Genomic DNA, 12,832 nt, shown 5'->3' with positions numbered 1-12,832 from the left:
CAACTCTCTGGCCACATGTCAGTTCCTTGTAAAAGGTATCAGAGGTACCAATGGCACTGTGACCAAAGAAGGCCTCTTACAGCTGCAGTACTTATTATGCCACCTTTAGAGGCCCTGTACCTTCACACACACTGCCATTGCAGGCTGCGTGTTTTGGTGCAGAACAAAGTGAAGAGTCAACATGGCACACATCCCTGTGTGCCATGCCTACAACCCACTGCCCTGGCACCCTCAAGCTGGGTGCACTATACCAGTGGTGAGGGTAAAGGGTGCATGAGCCTTGTACCCCTACAGTGCCTAGGTTGATTCTTAGACATTATAAGTGCAGTAATGCCATAAAGATTATATGGTCTGGGAGTTTGTCATTCCAAACTCCACATTACCATAATGCCTTACTGAAAACTGGAAAGTTTACCATCAAACTTCTCAGCACGTTAAACCCACACTGATGCCAGTGTGGCATTTAATGAAAAATGCTCTCAGAGGGCATCTTAGAGATTCCCCCTGAAAACCGACCTAACTCTAGTGTCCTGGCTGAGTGGCTGTTCACCAGCTGCCACCACCAGACATGTTTCTGGACCCCTGGGTCGAGAGCATGCCGCTCTCAGGGTCCTGAAACAAACCACATCCTGGGGTGAGGTGCCAAGCCTCCTCCCCCAGGATGGGCTAGTTCGACGAAGGGGAAGCTTCAAAGGCTTTCTGCCTTTGTGAGCTACACCAGCCATTTGCAGCTCCCAGCAACTGGCCCCCACCGGTTCTGACCCCCGGTATGTACAGAGCCAGCTTCCTACAGTCTGTGCTTTGGCATACTAGTGCAATCATGTTACATCCAACATGATGCAAAAAGATTATCGTGAATATCTCAGATTTCATGTTAAACTAGTCTACCTTTTCTTGGCACACAGAAAAAGCCCACTAGACACCAGGAATTCATTTTTATTTTTGCAGAATGGGTGGGGACCAGGCATTGGGCCAAGCCTCCAGTCACCCAAATGACCCCAAGCAGTCTTACTATCCCAAGTCGGGGGCAGAGAGGAGGTGTTTTCACCACTAGACCACCAGGGATTATATTTATAGGGGTGGGTGCTCCCCATTCTCCCACGGGCCCAAAAACCTTTTTGACCCCCCTCCAGACCCGAGAGCAGATTGAAGGTTCTTACATCCATTCAGAAAGCCCACTAGACACCAGGGATTTTTATTAATGCAAAATGTGTGGAGGCAGATAGGAGGTATTTCCTCCAATCTGTCCCCGGCAGGGAGGCAGAAAGTCCACCAGAACACCAGGGATTATATTTGGAGGGGGAGCGGCCTCCCTGGTAATGGGCAGTGCTCCCCCTTCCCCCAAGGACCAAGAGTTTCCTCAGCAGGAATCCACTAAATTCCTGCCATCCAGCGTCCCCCCACTTGTCCTGATAAAAATGCTACCCCACTTATGAGCCTTGGCCTAGTGCCATAGACTTGCATAAACCTAACCAGGATCAATGAGAGTTGCTCTATAAAACTCCCGTTGAACTTGGTTTGTAATGTTGCCTGTCCTGTGCACTAGGCCCAGGCACACAAGTGAGGTAGCATTTGATGTTGTAAAGAGGGGCAAAAATAAAAATAAAATTTCAATACCACACAGCAGCATCTATAAAACTTAATGACAAATCCCTTCAGGATATGAATAAGACAACTTAAAATGGATGTATTGAGAGTTCGAGACTACCGCTTCAATGAAGTGCACTGTAACTCCCAGATACTTCAATGGATGGCCTATTAACATACTGCTTGTCAGATGTTTTTTGTCAGCCTAAAAATAAATATTTCCATAAGAGATGTCCATTCAAATATGTAAGTAATCGAGCATATGTATTTGTAAATAGACATTTAGGAAACGAATAAAAAGATGAACCTATACAATACAATAACAATATGTGACTAGAAAAGTTATTATTATTCCAAAATATATTCTTTTATTGAAATAATCTGATATATATTTTTGATATTTGTTTATATTTTATAACATTGTTGCTCATAAATAGACAAAGTGCATACAGAATATAATATATAGACTACAGACAAATATATGGTAAATGACAAATTTGATACAAAATGTATACCAACAAAGTGGTTATAAATGACATATTCAAAATCATGATAGGATAAACCATTTCAAATTTTTAACAAATGTCCAAAAGAAACAAAAATGGCTAACATAATTAGAATCTACGCGCGTTTCAGCGGGACGCCTTCTTCAGGTAGCCACAAGTCTTATGTGAATGGTCAAAGTAAAGGAAAAAGGAAATTTCTTGAGAATTGTGATCAGGCCATTGAATCTGGGCCTACTTGGATACTTTCACTGGAAAACTGTCATAACGATATATGAATACTTCGGATCCAAGTCATAAATAGATGCTTTTTCAGATATAACGCTATGCCCCCCGAGTTCTCTTAGGGGTACAGTAGGGACAGTGTAAGCCACACAAGCACATTCCAATTAGTTCAAAATGTTGTTGAGTGGCAAACGAAGGTTGTGTCAAGATTTGATACCTTTGGATCATAAGTCAATAGAATGCCCTGACAAATGGCGAATATTTATTGCCAGTCGTTGAAACTAGACATTGGATGATGTTGTGTTGTTCACTGTGCGGCCGTAAAAACGCTATCTCCAGGTTGAAGTAACGAACCAGTGAACAGTAATGGAACGTTCACTCATGAGCTTAACGTCTCCTATTCAGATTTCCAGGCTGACACCGTCTCCATGTGTACGGTCCCTCAGCACCCCGCTATAGCTGTGCCACGTGTTATGATGAAATGGAATCGAGCATGTGTACAGTGAAATATATACAAAACTTTAATTAGTCATACCTCCTTATCTACCACATCTCAAATTAATGAATATAATATGCACTAAAAACTGATATTCAAGGATAGTTAGTACAGTACAGTTAGAAATAATGCTAAGGTAATCCCTTCCATTATGAATTTACTATCTTTTGCAAATGGGTGATTTGGCAACTGTTGGCACCCTGTCACCCTTAACTCTCCTTTAACTTTATTTTTTCACTGAACTCTATTTTTTAGGCTTACAGCTCTAATAGAGGCAGAAATATTCTTTCTGTAGGTCATTCACAGATTTAGGAACATTATATAGTGTAGTATGGCTGTAATTTCAAAATCATTTTAAGGGGGTATATATTTCAGACTCTAACAGGTTTCATATGAAGTTTGCAAAGCTTTGTTATGTTTGTTTTATCAAGTGGTTTGGTTGATGTGTACAAACATGAGTATGTGCTCATTTTGATCCAAAATAAATTGTGGCCTTTTTGTAGGTGATGTGACTGTTGAAACCACTAGGGACAATGTTTTGTCCATTCTGGCTTTTTGATGCTTGGGAATGGCTGATTTTTAAACCAATCCTTACTTGTGGCCTGGTATATGTGAGTGGCGAGTCTTGTATTTGAAGCCGACGGGTGAGGACTACATCCCTGTCCCATTTGTTAAAATGTATTTCGCTTGTGGTTTGTGATCAACAACGAAGGTATGATTTTCAAGGCCAATTTAATTTGCACCCTATATACGTGAGTGGCGAGTCTGCAATTGAGCTATCAGAGCGAGGGCTTTGCCCACACAGATCTTGCTGACGTGTTTTGGGTGATGTTTACAAAGGCGTGCCAAATTATTTTTAATTCACCATAACTTAATAAGTGTGTGTGTGTGTTTTTGGGGGTAGGTCTTACAGTTTTGCTCATACAGAGTATAAATATGGCTGAAATTGAAATGTTTGTAACTAGTGATGTTTATGACCAATATTTGCAAACGTGGAACAGGTGTGAAAACATGAATGCACCGACTCAACACATGCACTGGACTCCAATTGTATTGCTTGCAAATTATCCTGTATTCAATAACGTTTATGGACATATAGAGCACCAGGGCATTTTTTGGTAAATCAAAAAATGCTTAATGAAATTTTCACCAAAGACAATGCCATCAAATGATGCCAAGAACTACTTTCCTGCAACTAAATTTTCATTTATTGCGTCAGCCGCAATTTTTTTGGGGGGAAACGCCACTGGATTGAGGATCTCCTATAAAACACCGACCTTGATTGAGGATCTCCTATAAAACACCGACCTTGTTGACAAATTGATACCACATTTTACAGGTGCAAGGTTCAAATATAGGAACTATTCCCCACAGATATGGTTACAGTTAGTCAAGGGGTTACAAATTAAGTAGAGTGCAAATTAGAGACCTTTATGTGTAGTGATACAATTAATGTCTATGGATATATATGTTTGTAAAATCTCCTTTAGACTTCTAAATTTATAATTCAACTTAACTTTGTCTTGCGTAATTGAAATTGATTAGTTTGGAATATAAACTATAAATAAATAATTCTGAGGTGTCTAGCTTAACTTTAGATGTGCGACTGTGCCATTATAATACAAAGAAGAGCACTGTGAGCACAGAAAGTAAGGCCCACTTTTTTCATTTCATTTTTTCATTTCAGTCATCAGTTAAAAAGAACGTTGACAAAATCAATAAGTCTGGCATTTGGCTGCCAGCCTTTTGGCTTTGTTAATGCTTGCTTTGTTCCACCATTGTTTTTATACAACATTGTTGTTGGAGCTGCCAGGCCCTGGCCAATATTTAAAATCAGAATTGGAAAACCTATTTTTTGGTCTCATAAAGCAGTCATTTGCCAGAGTCGTCCCTGGCACTGAAGGGGACTACACGGTGTGCATTTGCACTCCTTTTGAAAGAGCAGAATGCCATTAGTCAAAGAGAAGGTATCCAGTGGTTGAAGTGGGCTGACCCGCTGCCCCAGACTGTATGCTGTAGGGGGCGGAAATAAAATGTAAATGACAGCAATATAGAACAATGGGTCTTTAAGTGTTTCATTGTAACATTTAAACATTTATTCTGCACCTGTTAATGTTAGCTCTTTACATGGTGTGTTTTAAAACAAATTATATGTAATTGTGATTACATGATTCAGAGGTAAAATGATAAACAAAGTGATAAACAAGTTATTTTCTTCCTTATGCCAGCATGTCACTGGTCCCAACCTTCTGCAAATCAGCCTTAGTGCTGCTACAACAGGAACAGACCAAGACAAACAAAGATACACCTCATTAGAACCCCGATAAAAGCAGAACCCAGTGTAATTACTAGTGCCTGATATTAATTCAACACTTCGTCCTTTACTTTTATTTCCTAGTGAGACCCTCCGTATGTGCGATGGGTATGCCTAGATGTGGATCTCATGAATAAGGTGCCTTAGGACCGAAGCTGCACCGGAGTGATGAAGACTCAGAAAGGCTGAGACTCCTCAACTGTAGCTTTTGTTCTTACTTCGGAGTTGACATTGACTGGAATGTAGAGCTGAGCATCTGAATATGAAACGATTGGTCCCTGTCTGTACTGACAGAGAGCAAGAAAAGCCCAAAAAACTGTGAGCTAGATTGTAGACTAAAGTAATTAGCGTTGGTTGAGATTAATTTAAGCATTCTACCCTTTATTTTTCTGTTTTTCTCCAACACAAATAAGTAAATGAAAAAGATGTGACTGGAGATTAAGGTACATGAATGGAGCACTTTTTAGCAATGCTCTAGAACTGCTAATTTATGTTTAAATTACAGCTTATGATAATGCCATTCGGTGGAAGAAGGACTATGTCTGAGGAATTGTCTTTATAGTCACATACATTGTGCACTTAATGGCAAGTAGATGGAATCTAGTAATGGTGCAGGTAATGTTTGCCCCTTGTAAATTTAGAACCTGTTTTTATACAATAAAGTGTAGAGTCTTTCAAGGATGTTGCAGTTTGATCACAAAGAGTAAAGTCACTATATTAAGTCACAACTCTCAGTTTTAGGTTACGTAGTCAATTAGAAGAGCAAGCAATTAAGGTTGCCCTGTATAAATCAGGCTAAAACAAACACAGAATATATCCTATAAGGAATATTTCCAAAATTAAACTGATAGTCAGGTGCGAGTGCTGCGGTTTAGGTGCAAGAAGATCAAAAATGCTCAACATTCTTTGCTGCCTTACCTTCCTTCGATATTCAGGATCGACATAAGTTCATCTTCGAAGAAATGGAATGGACAACCAAGATTCTCAATGTCACTGAATCCATTGCATGGGACCTGCTCAATACAACACAATATTAAGCATCACTTAGGGTCAGGTACATTTACACAACTGCCCCAGACCAGTAAAGAATATCAGGTGTACCAGGTTAAGGCCATGAACTTCAAAATTTCAAATATTTGCTAAACCTAAAATGGAACCCCCTAAATTATGTTTCGGTGCACTGTGTTTTATATATATATATATGCACACACACATGCAGATATTCTTGAAATTTCATATTATATTTGCCTGATTGAAGGCGCAATACCTGAGCAGGATAGGTAATTGATACATCTCGACTTAAAGCACTCCAATATGAACAATTGTAAACTGATCTAAGGGGAGTACAGTCTCCCAAGCTATACGAGCAATGAAGATGCGCCGGGCTTCATACAAATGAAACAGAGAACCCAATTTAACTACATGAATCCATTTAGTACAGAAAGATCATTCTAGAGTTCATTATCAACAGTAGAAAGAGAAATCTATAGATCCAATATACACACCAGCTCTGTCTACTATTACCTTGCTTTGTATTAAAATGCTGTGCAACTAAATCCATTGTAGTTTTAAACTGGTAGCAATGTTTCAGATTGGCTAACAGCCAGTGCTAAGAAATGAAAGGTTCAATCTTTTCAACAGTATTTGGAGCAAATTTCCAGATAAAGAGACATTTGGAAACTAGAATTACAATGATTTATTGGGACTGAAAATGTCATTCTAATTCCTGAAGTGAATAGTTTGGTCTCGTATTTTTTAAATCTAACCCAGGCATATTCTTCCTATAGTCCATTCTTTGTGTAGGAGGGACAAAGTAGGAGACAGTGTGAGAGGAACAGAGAGAGGGAACAGTGTAGGAGAAAGCTGATAGGGAGGGGTGAAGTGTTCAAACTTGCAAAGTTTGAAGGGATTGCTTCAAGAATGTATTTGTATTATGGCAATTTAGGTCTACAGACCATCCACTCCAAAGCTTGTTTTGTCTACTTCCAGACAGTCCCCATCAACTAAGGCATTATTTACATCCTTAACCAGTGCTTCATTTTTAAAAGTACTATTTACGATAAAGACATGTGTCTGGAAGTCTATTTCTTAAAATGCAAACGTAGTTGTACTAAAGTTCCTCAATTTATCCTACAAGTTATCCTTATTTCCGAGCCATACACCACCAGATCAGTGGGTGGTCTATCCTCGGGGTATGGATTTGGTGTAATTCCTTTTTAATTAACCTAAAAAACTAGTGTCACTGGACAGAGACAGCAAACCACACAGCAAATTAATGCATCAAAGCATTTCCTACAAACAACCCATTTAAAAAAAGTTGCTAATCACTCAGACTTAATGCATTGCGCCCTGCAGGATGTCGGGGCTCTGCCGCATACTGACCTGACTAAGATCTATGTGGATTATCACACAGCAATCTTTAGAGGTACCAGAGCAAGCTGAATCTTAATTCAGACAAATCTGAGTTAATTATTGATGGGTCGAAGCATAAGAGAGCCTAACACACCTACAGAACTAGTTATGTTGTTCAACTAAAGACTAGGCAATTTAGAGAGGGTTTTCGTACAAAATGCTTTACAGGTTCCATCTGCCATTTTCCATTCTGGATCTATAATTACATATTACGAGTATTATGTTCTAACGCGTTGGCTTAGTGTGATACAGAGATTCTCATTAACTACAGAGAAGACTTGACATAGCCCAGATTGTGTCTGCTATTTGACAATCAGCTGCTTTTAGATCGTGTGGACTGGTGTGCGCAAAATAAATTCAATGTTAATGTACAGATAAAATGTATGATTTAGTGTTTGGATACAACTTTCTTGTCTGCCACTGTGGTGGACATTACCACGTGACATTGTGGTCATATACAATGTACAAATGTAACTTTTTCTGCCATTTTGGCAAATGTTTGTCCGGCAGAGTGGCTGTTCTCTACCCTGGTAGAAGTCATGCTGCCCAGGAAACGCTCAACCAATGTTCGTCACTGATGATGGAATGTTAGTCACCAATGTGGTCACTGTGAAAGCACTTTCAAAGTGGGGGTACCTTATCAGTGCCAATATATCGACTCTCTCCAAAATGCTGGTGGATATTCCCATCATGTTGTGAACGTTTACCACTAGTTTCTTGGCAGCTTTTCAAAGAGTTAATTCTGCTAGAAACAGTGGAGAACCTGCAACCCTACAGGATGACAAGCACCCAACCCTTGCCAGGTGAAGTGAAAGCCAAACCTTGGTGGGCAGATGGCTGAGCCAGAGAAGTGTCTGCCTCTGGAAGGGGGCCTCTGATAATTGTATTTAGGAAACAATGTTTGCAATGTAAACGTATGTTCCTTTGTTTTTTTTTTTTTTTTTTTGTATATAGCGCGAACTAGACCTGAGACATCAGGTATCAGAGCGCTTTACATAGAACCAGTTTCGTTACAGAAGGACACATTCATTTTTGTTAGGCACGGGGAGATTAAGTGATTTTCCCAGAATCACAGGATGTTGAGCGTTGTTGCCGATAAACGAACCTGGTTCCCCAGCTTCGATGGTGACCGCTCTAGCCATAAGGTTTAGAGGAAGGAAGTAACAAGAGAATTGGCCAAATGTGACTGATTCCACAGTAGCACATGATGAGATATAATCTCTCTCTTAAATGCGAAAAGCTGAGAGCTTTCTCCTTTTGGACCTTGGACCAATTGACAGTGTAAGACAGGTTGTCGGATACACACAGCAGGGCATGCTTTTCCAGTTGGGAACCTTATACTTAAGTAGCTTGGCATGCTGCTTTTAGAGGACAAGTTGAAGCAACAGCTGTGACATGCAATGAGGGTTGGTGCATAGGCTATTTGTAACCCAGCCAATCATTTACTACAAAGCGAAGAAACTTGGGACCAGGGTTAGATGGTATGAGATAATGGCAAATGATAGCACTGAGGGAATAACCTAACCCTGTAGCAATGCAAGGAACATATTACATTGACCAAAAATAAGTGCAAGAATAAAAGGTTGTTTGTTTTTAATTCTGACTTTTATTTCACTAAATTTACTATAATTGTGCAGAGCACGTCCTATCCAATGATGTTTTATTTAGCACTTGTTAAAAGAACAGCAGCTTAGAAACAGGGAAAAAAATCGAATTTGGAATAATTAAATGACATTGCTATGGAGAGTGAGCACACAGAAGACTTTATGAAGTACATAACTAAGGTCAAATGAGGAGAATCTCATGTTAATGCACTGAGAGACAGGTAGAGGGAGTGACAATTAAAAGAGGGCTAATGCAAAGATCTATGGCAAAGGAAACTTTCTCAAGGCGACATTAACTTTTTTAGGGATGTTGGAATCATGGCCAAGAGTCCCATTGGTGGTGCAAGAAAGGTGTGGGTGCCGGGGGCAATATGCATACGTTTGTAAGGGCATCAATGGCATAAAAGTAAAGAATATAGCTAAGACCTAGGAATATAGGGCTTCATGGCTTGGAGCTTGAGGAAAGACGGAGCACTAAGCCGTTGCTTCAGTGGCAGATGATGAAAATCCAGTCTCTAGAGTGGTTGGTCTGTAACTCTCCCAAAACCCATGGGCTCGCCTTCAAGGGCAGCGCTGCAAAACCCAAGGGTCCCAAGGGTCCTTGGCGGGCCCCTGGTCTCAAACAACGTGGCACAGACAAGAGCTTCACCCGAGGAGATAGCGCCCAAGATGGAGGCCCCCCACAGAGACTAAATTGACCTTTTGAGTGGGGCCTGAAAAACTGAAATGGCCAGGGAGCAGCCTCCAGAGAAGGTACAGCAGTGCCTGCTGACCAACGGGAGGGGGGGGGTAGGCAAAGGGGGCGCAATCACCTCTGAGACAACACAACTGGAGCCTACATGTGGGAGACGAAGAGACCACCTGCAAACTTTGAGTGGCAATAATGTGTGACGGATGGTACACGTGGTAGGTCAGATTGAAAGCGGCCAAAAGCACTTTGGCTGAACAGTGAAATTCTATAGCTACCCTCAAGACTAGGGTACACCACCTCTCCACAGAAACTCAAAGTTTGCATAGCAGGGCGGAGGATGCCGAGGGCTGATCCAGGCACAATATTATCCGTTTGGTTGGCCTGCTAAACAAAACTGAGGGCTGTGAGGTTGAGCACTTTGGAACAATTCATTAAAACTGCTACTGGACCAGCGGACCTCTCCCTATACTTTGCTATTGAGAGAGTGCACTGCACCTCTGGAGCACGATCAAGGCCCGGGTCGAGGCTTAGACCACCAATCACCAGGATACTCAACTAAAAGAAAAATTGGGACGTGATTCTTAGAGCAGTCCACCAATGCAGCCCAATACAATTTTTAAAAAAAACATGGTGTTTCCCAACTATACCCTAAAAGTTCCCCGTGCTGTGGCGTACATTTGACAAGGCGAAAGTTTAACTGAAAAATTGTAACTTCTGATACATTTTGATCTTCCCAGTAAAACTTACAACCATCTCCGGGTGTCACCCGTAGTTCATTATGACCCTGGAAGTAGAGTGATAATGGCTGGAGGGCTGACAACCCGTCCAATAAAAGAAATTCACAGACTCACATGTGAGGCCCCGAGGTGAAGCAAGAGTCTCTGCCTACAGAGGCACAAAAAATAAAGAACGATTTGGTGCACCACGTAGCGGCTAAAGCCATTTAAACACTAGACTAAAGAAGAATGAGCCAGGAATACTAACCGAACGGAGCTGGCTGCAGTTGGTAACTGCAGGGGAGGCATGAGGTCGTATGCTATCGTTGCACAACCTGAAATCTCAGCAGAGAAGGAACAAGCAACATTAGCTCTGTAATTTACTGTTTTAATTTGATGTGATAATGTCTTTGTTGGGACACCTCAAGCGTTGGGATGGTGGGTAGTTCTAGACCCACGGCATGAGGTTATAGGGTGGGGGGGGGGGTTTGAGAATTTTGCATAAAGGGTGGTTGCTCAAAATGCAGTAAAAGTGGTGTGGCGGGGTACAGGTTGGGCGACAAGACAAATATTGGGGTGACACAGACAACATAGTAGACCACGGTAAACTAGACCTTAGTGTCCTTACATGGAATGTATATCGCCTGGCAAATAATTTAAACGGGGAGTAGTAGCAATGATTCTGACAAGGCAGGAGCCATACTTGTTACTACCACAAGAAACACATTTGGTGGTCAATACGTGTGAGCTCCTGAGTAAGGGGTAGCTACAAGGGTCCATCCCACTCTGGCTTTACATCAGGTTCTCAAGTAGTGTGGATACAGATTTGCAAATCCTTATCCGCTGAGGTCACATGCATATGGCTCGAGCCAGTATGTTCCTATGCTGCTACACTAGGAGAATGGAAGGGAGAGAGAATATTGGCCGTGTCAATGTATTTCCCATGGGTATCAAAACCTTGATGATGGAGATAATAGGGAGATGGCTTAGACAGGCCCCCCGTACGCTGGAGATTCTGGGGGGTGACTTCAAATCTCACGCTGCACACACAACTTGACAGATTCTCCCTGACCTCCCACACGGGTAGGCAAATGCTTCAATCACTAGAGCACTGGGGGTGGTGGACTTCCGAAGAGCTGTCCATCCAGGGAATGGCAATATTCATGTTACCAGGGTCCTCCACTTTTGCTCCAGACCAGACTATTTCTTCATGTCTGTAGTGCAAACGTCGAGATTCAGGGATGCCCAGATCCTGCTGAGAAGGATTTTGGACCATTCGTCCCTAACAACTTTTCTGGTAACAAACACGCCCTAGAGGAGGCGACCTGGAGACTGGACCCCTAGAAACTTCACATCTGTAAAGCTAAAAGGCAATAACCACAGAACAATACTTCGTAGAAAATACATGCCCCTCATCCATGACACGGTGTGAAGTCAGTAAGGTGGTTGCTAGTGGACACTTATTTGCCGCATCCACTGGGAGACGTAAACAAACTCAAACCAATGCATGACATTGAACAGCAGCTCATGAAATGGGAAGCTGAATATGGACATGACCAAAGGTGGGAATTTTGCAAACAATACCCATTAGCAGAGACAAATACAGACAGCTCACGGAAGACGATGCAAAAGCACAATTTCTAGCCTGCCAACACAAACTATATGTAGTTGGCAATAAAGCAGGTAAACTCTTGGCATGGCAGGCACGTGGAGCAGGAAAGAGGTGAGTGTAGGGCCTATGTACTACCCAGGAGCCACTAGCCCACACTGCCACATACACCGTGGAGACCTTTATGGGCTAACTAAGCAATCTATAACACACCAGGGGTGAGTAGTCCACTGAGCATATGACACAACTGGTGGAAGACATACCACTCCCTACAATTGCAACTTGAGAAAAAGAATGTACCATCAAGCAAACTTAAAAGTGGCAGAACTCCCAACTCCAATGGTCTGTTGCCTGTGTTTTCCAAATGCACCGGGCAGCATTTTTGTTAACCTCTCACACAGATGTTCTATGAGGACCCATGGGAGGATTCTCTCCCAGAGGATCTCCGTAACGCCAATATAGTCCTCATACACAAAGCTGGGAAACCAGTCGAGGACTGCGCAGCCTATAGACCTAGCTACACTGAGACAAAAATCCTGGACAAAATATTGGCTCCCTGACTTTATGAAGTTGTCGACAAACTCATAGCTTCGGACTAGTAGAGGATTCATGGCCATAGACTGGCATGGCTCACTCTGCACTACCTACAAAGTGTCTTACACAAATCCTCAGAGG

The 12,832-nt window shown here is 41.8% G+C and overlaps 1 protein-coding gene across 3 annotated transcripts in view; it reads right to left on the bottom strand.

Annotated features, from left to right (window-relative positions):
* Nucleotides 1–12,832, bottom strand: part of FBXO21 (F-box protein 21) — a 179,000-nt gene that overhangs the window by 137,057 nt on the left and 29,111 nt on the right. For 2 of the 3 annotated variants that reach the window (XM_078667123.1, XM_078667125.1), the window contains exon 3: nucleotides 6,044–6,138. The exons of the other annotated variant lie outside the window; for it this stretch is intronic. In XM_078667123.1, coding sequence (XP_078523249.1) covers nucleotides 6,044–6,138 — 95 coding nt within the window. The remainder of the gene's footprint in view (nucleotides 1–6,043; nucleotides 6,139–12,832) is intronic. 3 annotated transcript variants of the gene reach the window in all.

Source organism: Lissotriton helveticus, chromosome 11, assembly GCF_964261635.1.
Source record: "Lissotriton helveticus chromosome 11, aLisHel1.1, whole genome shotgun sequence".
In the NCBI taxonomy this organism is placed as follows: Eukaryota; Metazoa; Chordata; class Amphibia; order Caudata; family Salamandridae; genus Lissotriton; species Lissotriton helveticus.
This window is presented reverse-complemented; position numbering and strand designations above follow the sequence as displayed.